The 11,962-nt window shown below is 52.5% G+C and overlaps 1 protein-coding gene across 3 annotated transcripts; it reads right to left on the bottom strand.

Moving 5' to 3' along the window:
• Nucleotides 1–1,280: 1,280 nt before the first annotated feature.
• Nucleotides 1,281–11,692, bottom strand: KMO (kynurenine 3-monooxygenase). 3 transcript variants are annotated; one of them, XM_074872233.1, is made up of 15 exons: nucleotides 11,545–11,692; nucleotides 10,301–10,370; nucleotides 8,621–8,718; nucleotides 7,550–7,639; nucleotides 7,255–7,303; nucleotides 6,428–6,515; nucleotides 5,607–5,772; nucleotides 5,015–5,086; nucleotides 4,379–4,500; nucleotides 2,890–3,037; nucleotides 2,379–2,436; nucleotides 2,215–2,297; nucleotides 1,849–1,950; nucleotides 1,696–1,755; nucleotides 1,281–1,495 (listed from the first exon to the last, which is right to left on the bottom strand). In XM_074872233.1, exons 1-15 carry the CDS (start codon nucleotides 11,596–11,598, stop codon nucleotides 1,328–1,330), a joined length of 1,428 nt encoding a protein of 475 aa, XP_074728334.1. In that variant the 5' UTR covers nucleotides 11,599–11,692; the 3' UTR covers nucleotides 1,281–1,327. The 3 variants fall into 3 exon arrangements, with proteins under 3 accessions (XP_074728334.1, XP_074728335.1, XP_074728336.1); XM_074872234.1 differs by lacking the exon at nucleotides 7,550–7,639; XM_074872235.1 differs by lacking the exon at nucleotides 8,621–8,718 and having other exon boundaries at nucleotides 11,545–11,673.
• Between the last annotated feature and the right edge of the window lie 270 nt (nucleotides 11,693–11,962).

The following is an 11,962-nucleotide window of genomic DNA, read 5'->3' as shown; positions in this document are numbered from 1 at the left end:
TGGGAGAAACTACAGCAAAATCCTGTCATTTGTGCCAGCATCTCCCATAGATACAGTGCCTGGGAAAGATGCTGGCCAGAGAAACAAGCTGTGTTCTACACTAATTTTCCACCTACAGCCTGAAAGGTGCTCCCTTGCAAGCCGAAAACGATTCACTAAATGATGCAAACCAGCCTTTGTCCCTGCAGGTCTGCTGGCAGCTACATGTAAACTACCTTAAGCAAGACTGGCTGTGCCACATCAGATCAGGGGTTAATTTGGGCCATTTTGCTGTTCCTCAGCAGTGACTGTGAAGGTCTAGGGCAAGGTAAGATGAAGGAAAGTGTGTCTGATACTCCTCCCGGTACTATCCCAGCCTGCAGCTATTTTTGGCTCAAAGACCCCAAACTCAGTGTAGGTCCCACGCACCCCGCGCTTGGCTGCACAAAGTCACCAGAGGCACCCGTAAGGGCTCTGGCTCTTGGATGCAATGCCCATGGCCAAGGACTCTTACTTGAACATTTATCTATCTCCCCTGTCAGCAGCAGCTCTTACTGCTGGTGTAGTGTGTACAGTACAAGTACAACCACATACATGCTTTGGAGAACAATTAGAGAAAATCAATGACTTTTTCCAAAAGAAATATGAACAGTAATTGCATTAGACAGAAGTATATGCCAGGGCATGCGCAAAAGCCCAGGGGGAGAACAGTGCACTAAGAAGGGTCCTTCGGGCCCCTCGTCTTGCTTTAGCCCAAAGGCTTGGTGGTCTCTCTGTGGAGACCTGCTTGCAGAAGTCAGAAGTATTCTCAGCCAGACGTGGGACGGCCCTTTCTCCAGGCTTCAAGCACTGCCCCAGAACATCCTTTCTTAAAGTTGTTTCATTTCCAACAAGAATAAATGAACTGCATTTTCTCTGACTTGGGGTGGGCAGGAAGCCGGCTGATTTTCAAGTCAAGATGTTGACTTGATTTTGGTAAGAGCAGAAGTCAGCAGTAGAGGCTGGGACACCCCGACCAGTTCAAGTGGCCATCCTGCTGGCTGGGAGAGCGCACGCCCCCCCTGTTACTGCACACAAAACCCGCACCCGGCCCATGACACACCACAGCACTTGAGACAAGGCTGCTGAGATGAGGTGGAGATACGCCTGAGCCCTTGCAGAGGCTCTCTGGACACTCTGCCCCCATGGGTACTCTCACCTGAGGAGAGGGAGAGGGACCACCACTGCTCCCAGGAGGGCAGGAGGCAGAGGGGCTGCAGGAGCTGCCAGCCCACATCCCAAGAGAATCAACATCATCCAGCTGAGCCCATGCCTTCACTTTTATTACAGCCAGGATCTCCCCTCACATTTAAGCCACTTGTGTGCCAAAGGGAAAATTTCCATTGTTCTTGAGATAATGGGACCAGACCCACAAGTTTTCCATGCGGAAGTCCAGGTCCTGTGCCAACCACTTTATGAGCAGAAAGGTGCCACACAGTCCTGCTGCCCCCATGACAAAGAGCCCTCGATTAATTATCTACAAGTACAAAGAGAAACCCCGGTGTCATCAGATGTTCGTTCCTACCCTGCAGCACCAAGCCAAGTCTTCACACCTGCACCGACCTGGCAATATCGCACCACCAAAGCTCCCCCCCGCAGCTGAGCAGTGCTGCTGTGCAGGATGTGGAGCTCTCGAGGCTCATGGCATGGGGAGAACGGGCACCACCACTGACCAACCTTTTTCTGCCATTTCCAGCGCTGAAGTGCCTCATGGTAGCGAATCCTGGTGAAGGTCACCTAGGAGGGTTGCAGGAGCACATCACCACCTTGATGCCAGCCAGGAGGAGCTGACGGCAGCTCAGGCAGCGGGGACCAAGGTGCTGGCCTTACCATGGTGTACAGCGGGACGATGGTGGAAGGCATGAGGGTGTGGAGGAAGTTGTCTACGTGCTTCCGGAAAATGAACCACATCGAATTCACGTGCTCACGCATCTGCGAGAGAACAACCATGACACCTTTGCAGGGTGTCTTGGCAGAGCCCCCTGTGTTTAGCTAGCTCTACGGCTGCCTGTCCTGGGGGTCACCGCAGGGAGCAGAGCCTCCCCAGAGCCAGCGGCGTTCCCAAGCAGCTCTTAGGCTAAAGTCTGCCGGGGTGAGAGCCCAACCAGAGTCTTGCCAGAGCTCCTGCCTGCTGTGTGCATCCTAACAGGGTGCTGCTGTGTGCGCAGCCCACAAGTCCCTGTGCAGCTTGCCTACCTCTACATAGTTGTACATGGCTAAATCTGAGATCGCGTGGTCATCTGGAACCCTCAACCTGGAGAACTCGGGGAGGCAGACACCTGGGAGAAGAAAGCAGCAGCTCAGGAGCAGCTCCCCAGCAGGGTATCCAGCTCTTGCTCCTCCCCAGCCACCTCACTCACCAAGGTCGTTGTGGAACTGGTCCATTAATTCGTCAAAGACTAGACAATCCTCAAAGCCCTGGGAGGAAAATTAGAGGATAAATAGGCAGAAGGAATCACAAGAAGTGCTCTCCAGATGCTTCACTAGTGTAGCTGTTTGCATGTGCAGGGTCCCACTGGCCACAACTTCAGAGCAGGAGTCTTACTCCAGGCCACTCTGCCAGGGGTATTGCAAAGAAATTCAGGGGGTTGCCATTCCCAGCAGCCTGGGGCTGTCCTGCTGGACGCCCTCCCACACAGTCCTCTGCCCCATGGGCACCACCACCCCATCCCCTCTCCTCCCCAGAGGACAGCCAGGTCCTAGCGAGCAGCCAGGTGCCTGAGAAGAGTTCAGTGCCTGCCAGTGCAAAGCGCATCAGACTCTGGGACAGGCCAGCCCAGGAACTCTGTGGAGCCACACTCTAAAACCAGGCATTTCTGGGTGAAAAGAGTGACACCGACTGACATGGCCCAGGGCCAGCCGTGAACTTACTGCATTCATGCCCTGTCCGTAGAAGGGCACAACAGCATGCGCGGCATCTCCCATCAGCACGCACTGGGAAGCAAGGTGGTAGGAGGAGCACTTCACAGATATCATGGCCTGGGCTGGCAGCAAAAAGTAATCGTGCTTCAGCTCTCGCCTTCAGGCAAAACAACAGATACTTCACTTGTGGGACCACAAGAGACAAGAAAAACAAGTCACACCATGTGCAGGCTCAGGAAGCCAGAGCCACAGGTGCTGTCAGTGTTGGGATGTGAAAACCAAGCCTATTCACCAGGATATTTGTCTGGGAAAAATGTAGAGGTCATAGAACCTATTTCATTAACTTCCCCCTATGGACCAAATATTTTGTCTGCAAGTTTTAAGCTCTGCACACAACCTGACCATGAGTAAGAGTGTGACCGACATCTCAGTCCTCTTAACGGTGAGCAGTGGTGGATGTTGGTCACTGTAGGAAGGATATACTAGAGGGTATCTGAGTTTCTAAGTTTATATGAAGTCCTGTGATGCAGCCTCCTTAAGAGGAAAGGAAATACCTAACACAGCTGAGACCCTTCCTATCAGCCAGAAAAAGCCTGTAAGATAACTACGTTGCAAAGCACAAGCATTAATAGGGTGGGCTGGAGCTCCCACTGACTGGGGATCATCCCCCTTTGCAGGAACATGAGGACTCGCTGAACAGAGCCCCGGCCATCAGGACGTGTGCTGGAAAGGCTGGTCCCTGTCTCCCTGCCACCACTGGTCCCCGTCCCGCTGCCGCCAGGGCCCCCGGGGGAGTGGGATGCTCTGGCTCCATGCTGCTCCCCTTGTGCCTTTCGCCCAGCAGCAAGAGGGTCCCACCTGCCTGGGGAGCAGCTGTCACTAGGAACTGCCTGCTCTTGTGTCTCACAGCCCTGATATTTGTTCTAGCCATACAATCGATAAGTGCCAGTCTTTGTTTAGTCAGCACGGTGGTTTGTTTGTTGGGTTTTTTTTTGCCAAGCCCAGCTTTTCTCAGTCTGTTAGCTAAAATCTCAACATTTGCACAACTCCGCTATCTGAACATGCCTTCCTGCTGCTGGTTTTGGTGTGCAGCCCTTATCTTCGCTCTAGCAGAGTCACTTTGCTAACCCACGCCTAACGTCAGTAAACCACGGCTTATGAACAGCTAATCCTTGAGTTCAAAACCTTTAACAGCGACATGGAAGCGGTGGGGGGTGATCTGTTCTCTGCCTCTGCAGCGGCAGGGCCTGGGCTGTGCCTCCAAGGGACGGAGCGGTGCTGCAGTGCGACTCCATCAAAACCTGCCGTGGGATGGGTCTGTGTCCCACTGCTGAGCCTGTTATGCCAGTGTGGGTGCAACACGGACCTACAGGCCACGGGGATCCACCCCAACTCTGTTCATGACCCTGTCACCAGGACCTAGAGCCTGGGTGGGGATGTGTCCCCTGGCTTCAAGGCGCTGTGTTGATGAGTGAGACAGCGAGATGGAAACACTTACTCTCCGATGAGGGGGATGGCATCTGGGAAGTAGGTCTGGAAAAAACGGAGCACTTGCTCGCCCGTTGTGAGCTTCTCAAATTCCTCAAAGGGCATGAAGAGCGTGCAGGTGAAGGACTTGTCCTACCAGCCAGGAAGGAAGGTCAGAAAGAAGCCCAGAGGCCATAGAGAGCACCTGGCAGCTGGAGCAGCAGCTCAGTGCCCAGCCAGTCACCCTGCAGTCACAGCAACCCGCCTGAGCAGTGGGGCAAGTGCCCAGCCCCCCCCTTTCCCATGGGGGGAGGCAGAAAGAAGCAGCGTGTGATCTGCCAGCACAGGCCTGGCACACTGCCCTGGTACTCCCATATCTAGTTTATCACATCCAGCTGCTGAGAGCTGGTTTGGGGGGGTTTTGGGTGGGCTCGGGTGCGTGGGCAGAGGTGACACAGGTACCTGCTCAGTGCAGTGACGCAGGGCTGGCTCTGGGGATCCTGTCCTGCACTCCCCCCCCAGGCTGTGGGACACCTGGCACAGGCTGAGGGTCCCTCCTGGCACCTTGTCGGCCCTCCCAGCCCCGGCCACGTGCTTGCCACCACAGCCGGTTCATGCCCACAAGCTCCACCTCGTGCCCCATGGGAGGGTGGCTGTGGGTTATCACCATGTTGGGCAGTGCAATCATCATGAAGGTGTTTCTCGGCCAGATATGGAGGTAGTTTGGTTCCATGGCAAACTGAAAGAGAAGGAAAATGGCCTTGTGTCCCCGCCCTGCCCTGTTTAGCTTCCCCAGCGCAGTCTCTGGTTCCCCTCCACACCAGCACACCAGTTCCCATCCTCTGTACCACGAGAAGACACAATGACCACACAGCCACTTTCTCGTACCTGATGCTTCAGGGAGACACAGAACAAGGGCAAGAGGAAAGGGTGGGAAAGATGGGCAAAAATCTGCTAGTTTGCAGTTGCTAATGTCCTCAGACACATTCCTGTATCCCCAGGACCTCTCAGAGCTAGAGTTAACCCCACCATTCTGAGGCAGGCTCTCTAGGATTTTTGCAGCCAGATACCAAGACATTGGCCCCACCACTGGAAGAGGAAGAGATGCCTGACTTCTCCTAGGCAAGTTTTAATCCCTTGGATGAGCCCGAGGAGAGAAATTGTTTTTTCTAGAGCTGCTGTAGCAGAACCACCATGAGAGGGAAGCAGGGTGTCCCACCTGCAAAGGTGGTAGCAGCCCCTGGGACAGGTACACTTACATCTCCATCCTTGGGAGGGATGGTCAGCTCCATATAGCCATGAGGAATGTACTCATGGCTATAGTTAAAGCGCGTTTGCCTCATGAACTGCTTTCTGACTGTTGAGAAGGCTCCATCGCATCCCACAATGAGATCGTAAGTGACTTCCAAGGGCTGCTGGTCAGATCTGGAAACAAGAGAGTCCCTTGCATCAATCCTGCCATAACTCCAGGCCAGCTCAGCACCACTGGGCACAGAAGATCTGCCTATTGCAAAATGCTGTGGTCACCTCCAGGGTTATTAATCTTCTAGTGCGAGGGAAGATTGGCTTTCACTGACTGGGAAGCTCAGCATTAGGATAAATAATTATCCTGTAGGTTATCAAAAGCATAAGTCTGCCAGATCTGCCCAAGAATGCAACAGGCACTGTTCAGATAATACTGCTATTTTGTAGAGCCTGCAATCCCAGGTGGACTTGAGGCATGAACAGAACTTAAACCAACTATGAAACAAGGTCGTTAGCTGCCCTCGCTGATGAGCATCTGTCCCTGAAAACCAGCACTCTGGAGACTGGCATGTTTGTTCCCTGCATGGGTCAGCAAGCGTGCGCCTAGCCTACTGCCAGGCTGCTGGAGCTTTAGCAAGTTGCTTAATTTTTTTGCAGCCTCCCCATGAACCCTGCTTTGATGTCTCTCCTTTCCAAAGCTGATACCAAGTTTTGCCCACTGAGTAAGAACATGCTAGTTTCAGACTGAGATTGCTCAATTGTTTGAAGTTTTATGAATGATTAAGCAGAAACCAACTGAACACGGCACTTGATCTCAGGCTTGCACAAGGATTACCTTTTTATGGTTAACTTCCCCAGCTCTGCGTTGCACTCCAGGATCTTGTGTCCAAAGTACAGTTTAGTGTTGGGGTACTTCTCAGCAGCTGTGAAAATAAAAGACAACTAATACTGTGACCCCAAAAATATTTCCAAGGGATCCCTAAATTATAGGGACTTTTGCCATTGCAGCAAATAAGACTGCTGTGTTGAATGATGGCCAGTGGGCAGGGCACACTAGGGCTGTGTTTGGTCAACTCTGGTGAAAACTATTTAAAAAGTGTGAGGAATCCTGCAAAGATTTCTTTCTTCCCTGCAATGACATGAGTCATTGACCTGTTTCCACCATTACTACATTATATTTTGGGATGGGATGAGGTGCCTCTAGTCAGTGGGAAATTTGGGGAAATTTGGCCTGGCCTGAATACATGCTTTGCCACAGCACTCCAATTTCTATTTATTTCTGCACAATTAGGGGTTGCAGAAAACACCATGAACCATGGCAAGGCTGAGGAGGTACCTCCTGCTTTGGCTGGTGAAGTTCTGGGAGCAGATGTCAGTGCCAGGAGATGGGGAGTGGAGGCAGCTCCACTTGAAGGCAAAGGCGGGAGAGGCCTTAGGGGACTTGTTTGAATACTCTTTTGTGTCAGGCAAGCAGCAGGGAAACAGCACAGATTTTGTTCTTAAAAACACAGCTAGTTCACGTTTGCACTTTCTGAGAACGAGGTTATACAGAACTCCTGGGCAAAGAGAGCCTGGGGCCCAAAGTCTCCTGTTCATGGGGCGAACCCTAAATCCTCGGTGAACAGGGTGTAAAAGTGTTTGCAAACAGAGCTGGCAACCTACCTGTTAGCAGCTCTCTGTTTAAGTTTGCTCTGTCCACAGAGAGAATGTACTGCAAGGCAAACAAACACGGGGTTCAGGAGGCATTGCTGACGGATGCTCCGCATGGCCAGACGAGAAACACCACCCTCTCCAAACAGCCTTGCCGAAACCGGGGGGTCACACAATCACCTTCCCGCTCACAGCATCCTGTCTAAGAGCGTGAGCCCAGCCTGTCCATCACACAGAGCTACAGATGCTGTCAAACACTCCTCGTGCTCTGCCAAGCATCTCCAGAGTGGCAGCACGAGACCAGTACCTGGTTCTTCTTCCCATAGGGGATAGAGTACTTCTTCCCTGAAGGCGTATGTATCCTCCTTGCCCGCATGGGAATGCCTTTGGACACAATCTGAAATGGAAGGGAGCACAACTCAGCCTTCTGGCCAAAACTGAGTTGCCAAGGGGAGGGCACAAGTATTCAAGTGCCACCCCTGCCACGCACCACACTCCAGGAAGAATGGGATGTTCTCAGTTTGTATGTTTTTGTGCGGTTATCCAGGTTACTGGGGAAAATTTTACAGGGCTGTCAGTGCCAAGTCACTACATTTTACTGAGATTACTTCTTACAAGCTCATTCTCATAAAAATCAGGGGGAAATTATTTTTGGATAGAAGGGACATGAAAAGTCCCTGGGTATGGACAGGGCAGGGAACGAGAGCCAGATTACATCTGGTGCTGGGTTATGAGCTGTCAAAGCAGGGAATCCTCTGCAGGGAGCCAGGGACCAGGAGATCCCACCACTGCCAACATCTGGATGTTAAGTGGTAGCAAGCACCCTGCAGAGGAGTGCTGGGCTCTCAGCCAAGTGTGCTGTGCACAGGTCGATGTGCACAAATTTCAGGGGTCAGCCCAAAGCTCAAGGTTTTGTGAGAAAATACAAATCTGGGCATATCAGTGGGGAAATCAGCCCCCTTTATCGCATCCTGCTGGTATTTCAGCTCTTTTGGGAGGCCTCCTTCTCCTGTCTCGTTTGCCCTCACCCTCCAGGAGGGAGGAGAGCACAGCAGGGAGGTAAATACTGGAAGGTGTTGTCTGAGTGTTGGTCTCCTGGGGAAGCACCCTTTGCCATGCGCAGAGCTCAGCTGCCCGGGGTTGGGTGCTGCCCCCAGGCTGGGGGAGATCCCAGCTGGCAGCTGTGCTGTGAAGCAGTGGAGAGCCAGGCTACAAGCGTGTAGTGGGAGAGGTCTACCTCCACCCTCATGAAAGCAGAGCTACCACTGCGGTGGCCTCTGTGTGCTTGGGGAGCAGAAGAGAGCCTGTCCATCACCAGCTGAACTCAACAGCGTTTTAACCACAGAGATCCCACCACCGACAGAAGCTGCCAGGGTACCTGCTCTTCCATCCCCACGGCTTGGAGGGCTTGGCGTCCTCTGTGGGACAGGGCCAAGTTAATGCTTCTGCCACGGGTAAAGCTGGCCACCCGGATATCTGCGTGGAAAGAGCAGTTGGGTATGGAGACACCGATACCACACAGCCTGCTGTGGCTGGCATCTCCCAAAATCCCTGCAGCCACAGCAGGCAGGGCAGCAGGGCGTCCCCATCCCCCTGCGCTGCATGCCGAGAGGGCAGGTAGCAAAAGGCACCTTCAGCTGTCAGGAAGGCAGCTGGGCAGCTTCGAGGGCCGCTTTCTCTAGCCTGGAAGAAGCAGCTGCAGGCAAGTGCTGCGAAGGGAATGCCAGATCCTGACAGCTCCCCACAGTGCCAGAGAGCGCGTTATCCCTAAGAGCCGTTTCCCCTCTAAGTGGAGAGGGCTGATTGAAGAATGCTTGGCAGCTTCTGCTGAGAGCCACGGACTGATGCTTTTCAGGACACTCGTGGGTCACCCTCTTCATCACTGTTTAGATGGAAGTGTCTCAGCACTGGCCTGCTCCTCCTCCAAACGGCCTCACTCAGACTTCCTGGGTGGTCCAGCCAGTGTGTGTGACAGAGCCTCATCCCCATACCTTGCAGGGTTGCATCTCAGCGTGAACAATGGGCCAAAAACTGGAGTAGGGTGGTAAAATCTGTCAAACGCAGAAGGCAGGAAAGAGCAACCAGAGGCTTTTTGAACCTGTGAAACTTCCAGCATGTACAACTTCCAGCGAAGAGTTTAACGGTTGATCAACAGTGAAAAGCTGTTTGCTCTTGCTCTGAGCCTGCAGCCTGCTGGCATTGCTTAGGGCTGGCTGCTGTCACCCCCCGTTTCTGCAGCGGGGCCCTGGGGCTGTGCACAGGGCTCGGGTGGGCGCAGCAGGGAGCCGCGCAGCAGAACCGCCTGTCCCGACGCTGCCTGAGCGGGAACGGGTACCACAGAGAGCACGTGGCAGGCAGGGCTGCTCCTTCCCTTCCATATGGAGTTTCACCTTCCACAGTCTCATTCTCATCTGCCACTTGGCTTGCCATCTCTGCCCAGGTTTTATTTGTCTGTCAGCTGGTAGACACTGAAGGTGAACAGTTTCTCTCCCTTTCAGCCAGCACCTGGGCTCCGAATCATCATTCCTCTGTTGCAGTGCCTTGCGGAGATGAAGGCTCCTGAAAACACTCCATCTCTCCTTCTGCCCCTCTTGCCACCAGCCCTCCTCACCGCCAGTGGCAGTGGTTACGAGTCAAGTTGATGCTTTTAACCCTAACAGAGATGCTGCAGCATCACAACAGCCATTGCTTCCAGACTTCTGACCCAGCTTGGTTCAATAGCACCGTGCTATAATTCTTCATGCAGACACCAATTTTCAAAGGTGAGGATTTGAATCAATATTTAAGCCAAGAACATAAAAAAGGGCCTCATTTTAGTAGCTGAAGGGTGGGTTCCCTCCACACAAGACAACATATTTCAACTAAATGCTGCCCCTCACCACAGGAGCTAAAGGGAAAAGTGAAAAGAACATCCCTCAAAGTGCCACGCATTCAGATTTCATGTTCTTTCTGCAGTTTCAGTGAGCTCACACAGTTCCTCTTTTGCTTCTCCAAGAACTGCTATCAGTAAAGGGACAGAAACATATGAATAAAGCGGTAATGATCAGTCTGAACTTACCTTCTCTGGCTTCATAAACATCAACGTGGAAACCTCGTCTAGCGAAGAAACAGGTATTTAATGCACCCACCTACAAGAGAAGGATCAGGAATGGTGGATGAAGCATTTCACTAGTACCTGTGTAACAGATCACTACTGGAATGTATCAAGGGGAAGCAGCGGTCAGGGGATGCAGCTCAGCATATACAGGAAGACCCTTTGATCAACAACCTTAGAGGACTTCTTCCTGGAGGAAGGAACCCTGATGTGCCTACAGAGCCTCCAAGACAGAAGTCATCCATCAAAACTCATTGTACAAAGTCATACCAAGTTCAGGGCTTGTTTACACACAGTGATTAACTGCAGCAGGGCTAACCCCTTCAGCCAGAGGCAACAGGATCTGGTAAGGGCAAGCTCCCTGCTCCCTTTCGGAGCCTGTGTATCTTCCTTGAATGCAGGGTGCTGCAGCATTCCCTTGGGAACACAGCAGACCTGTGCAAAAGGACAGCACACATACGTCCTGCTTGTTATTTAAATGGATGGCTCCCTTTTTCTTGTTTAATTTCCATCATTAATCGCTGTCAGGACTACAGACTTTAATGTCATCACTCTTTTCCAGCAGCATGGGGACCAAGAGGCTAATGGCCAAAAAGTCAAAAGAGAGATTTAGGTGCTGCAATGCTCCATGTTGTCCTTTAGAGTCAGACCACTCTGCAAGGTGCAATGGAGGAAAACCATTCCCAAACAAAATTTGTCAGAGGAAGGCATTTCCTCTTAGCCTAGCATTTATCAAGTCTTAGTCCTCACCAAGCATTTCACGTTAGTGACTTGGTTAAAGCCAGAAGCAGCTGAGGGGCAGGAGGACCTGGCAGCCCAAATGAGGACTGTTATTTAGTGTTCCTGGGCACCACTGCTCCACCTCCCAAACCCCCTCCTCTGAGAAAAGGACTCTTGGCGGCAGGATTTACTTGCACACACCGTTCAAGGCAAGTGCCCACCACAGACACGCATTGCGTCTCTGGGATATCACAGCAGCAAAGCTTTCCCTCGAGGGAAAGAGCCGTTCTCCTCCTACAAAGTCCTAGATGCTCAAACAAAACTCACTGCCTCCCACAGCGGGAACTCAACCAACTCCTCCATAGCACCCCGTCATCTGAAGGCGGAATGATTTTAAGAAAAACATTCACCCCACCTCCAAGCAATGATTTTACAGCTCCTGCTCCCCGGCAAACGCAATCACACAGCAGCCAAGTTGTGTTTCCTACCAGACCACCGCCGACAATGGCGACTCTTTTCCCCCGTGGGTCACCGGGCTCCATCGCTGCGGCAGCCCCTGGGTCGCAGGTCTTACTGCTGCGTCCCCGCTCCCCGTCCTGCTGCGCTGCCCTTGCCAGTGGCGGGGGAGAAGGGGAAGGATGTGGGTGGCTGAGTCACGCCTGAGTTCTTCTCCCCTGGTTCATATTAAAGTTTAACTCCCAGACCAGAGACTGTCAGTGAGTCAGCCAGGCTGTGTGGCCAGCCACACTGAGCCTCAGGTAAAGAGATGCGAATGTGGCATTATTCAGCCAGGCCTTATTAAAAGGCCTCTTTTGAAAATTGCAAAGCAATTCTGCAGCCTTCAAGTACGTCTTAAGGAAATGTGCACAGAGCAGGAGGAGAACTTGCATCTACCAGGCTTTTGCT

Source organism: Strix uralensis, chromosome 6 (assembly GCF_047716275.1).
Source record: "Strix uralensis isolate ZFMK-TIS-50842 chromosome 6, bStrUra1, whole genome shotgun sequence".
Taxonomy (NCBI): Eukaryota; Metazoa; Chordata; class Aves; order Strigiformes; family Strigidae; genus Strix; species Strix uralensis.
This window is presented reverse-complemented; position numbering and strand designations above follow the sequence as displayed.

What these genes read in the sequence shown, in the direction of transcription:
- KMO (XM_074872233.1), bottom strand. Translation starts at nt 11,598, where the DNA reads ATGGAGCCCGGTGACCCACGGGGGAAAAGAGTCGCCATTGTCGGCGGT. An exon ending in CCAGTTCCACAACGACCTTG is followed by an intron (nt 2,298 to 2,378) that starts GTGAGTGAGGTG and finishes TTCTTCTCCCAG; the next exon opens with GTGTCTGCCTCCCCGAGTTC. An exon ending in TCGTCCCGCTGTACACCATG is followed by an intron (nt 1,756 to 1,848) that starts GTAAGGCCAGCA and finishes CAACCCTCCTAG; the next exon opens with GTGACCTTCACCAGGATTCG.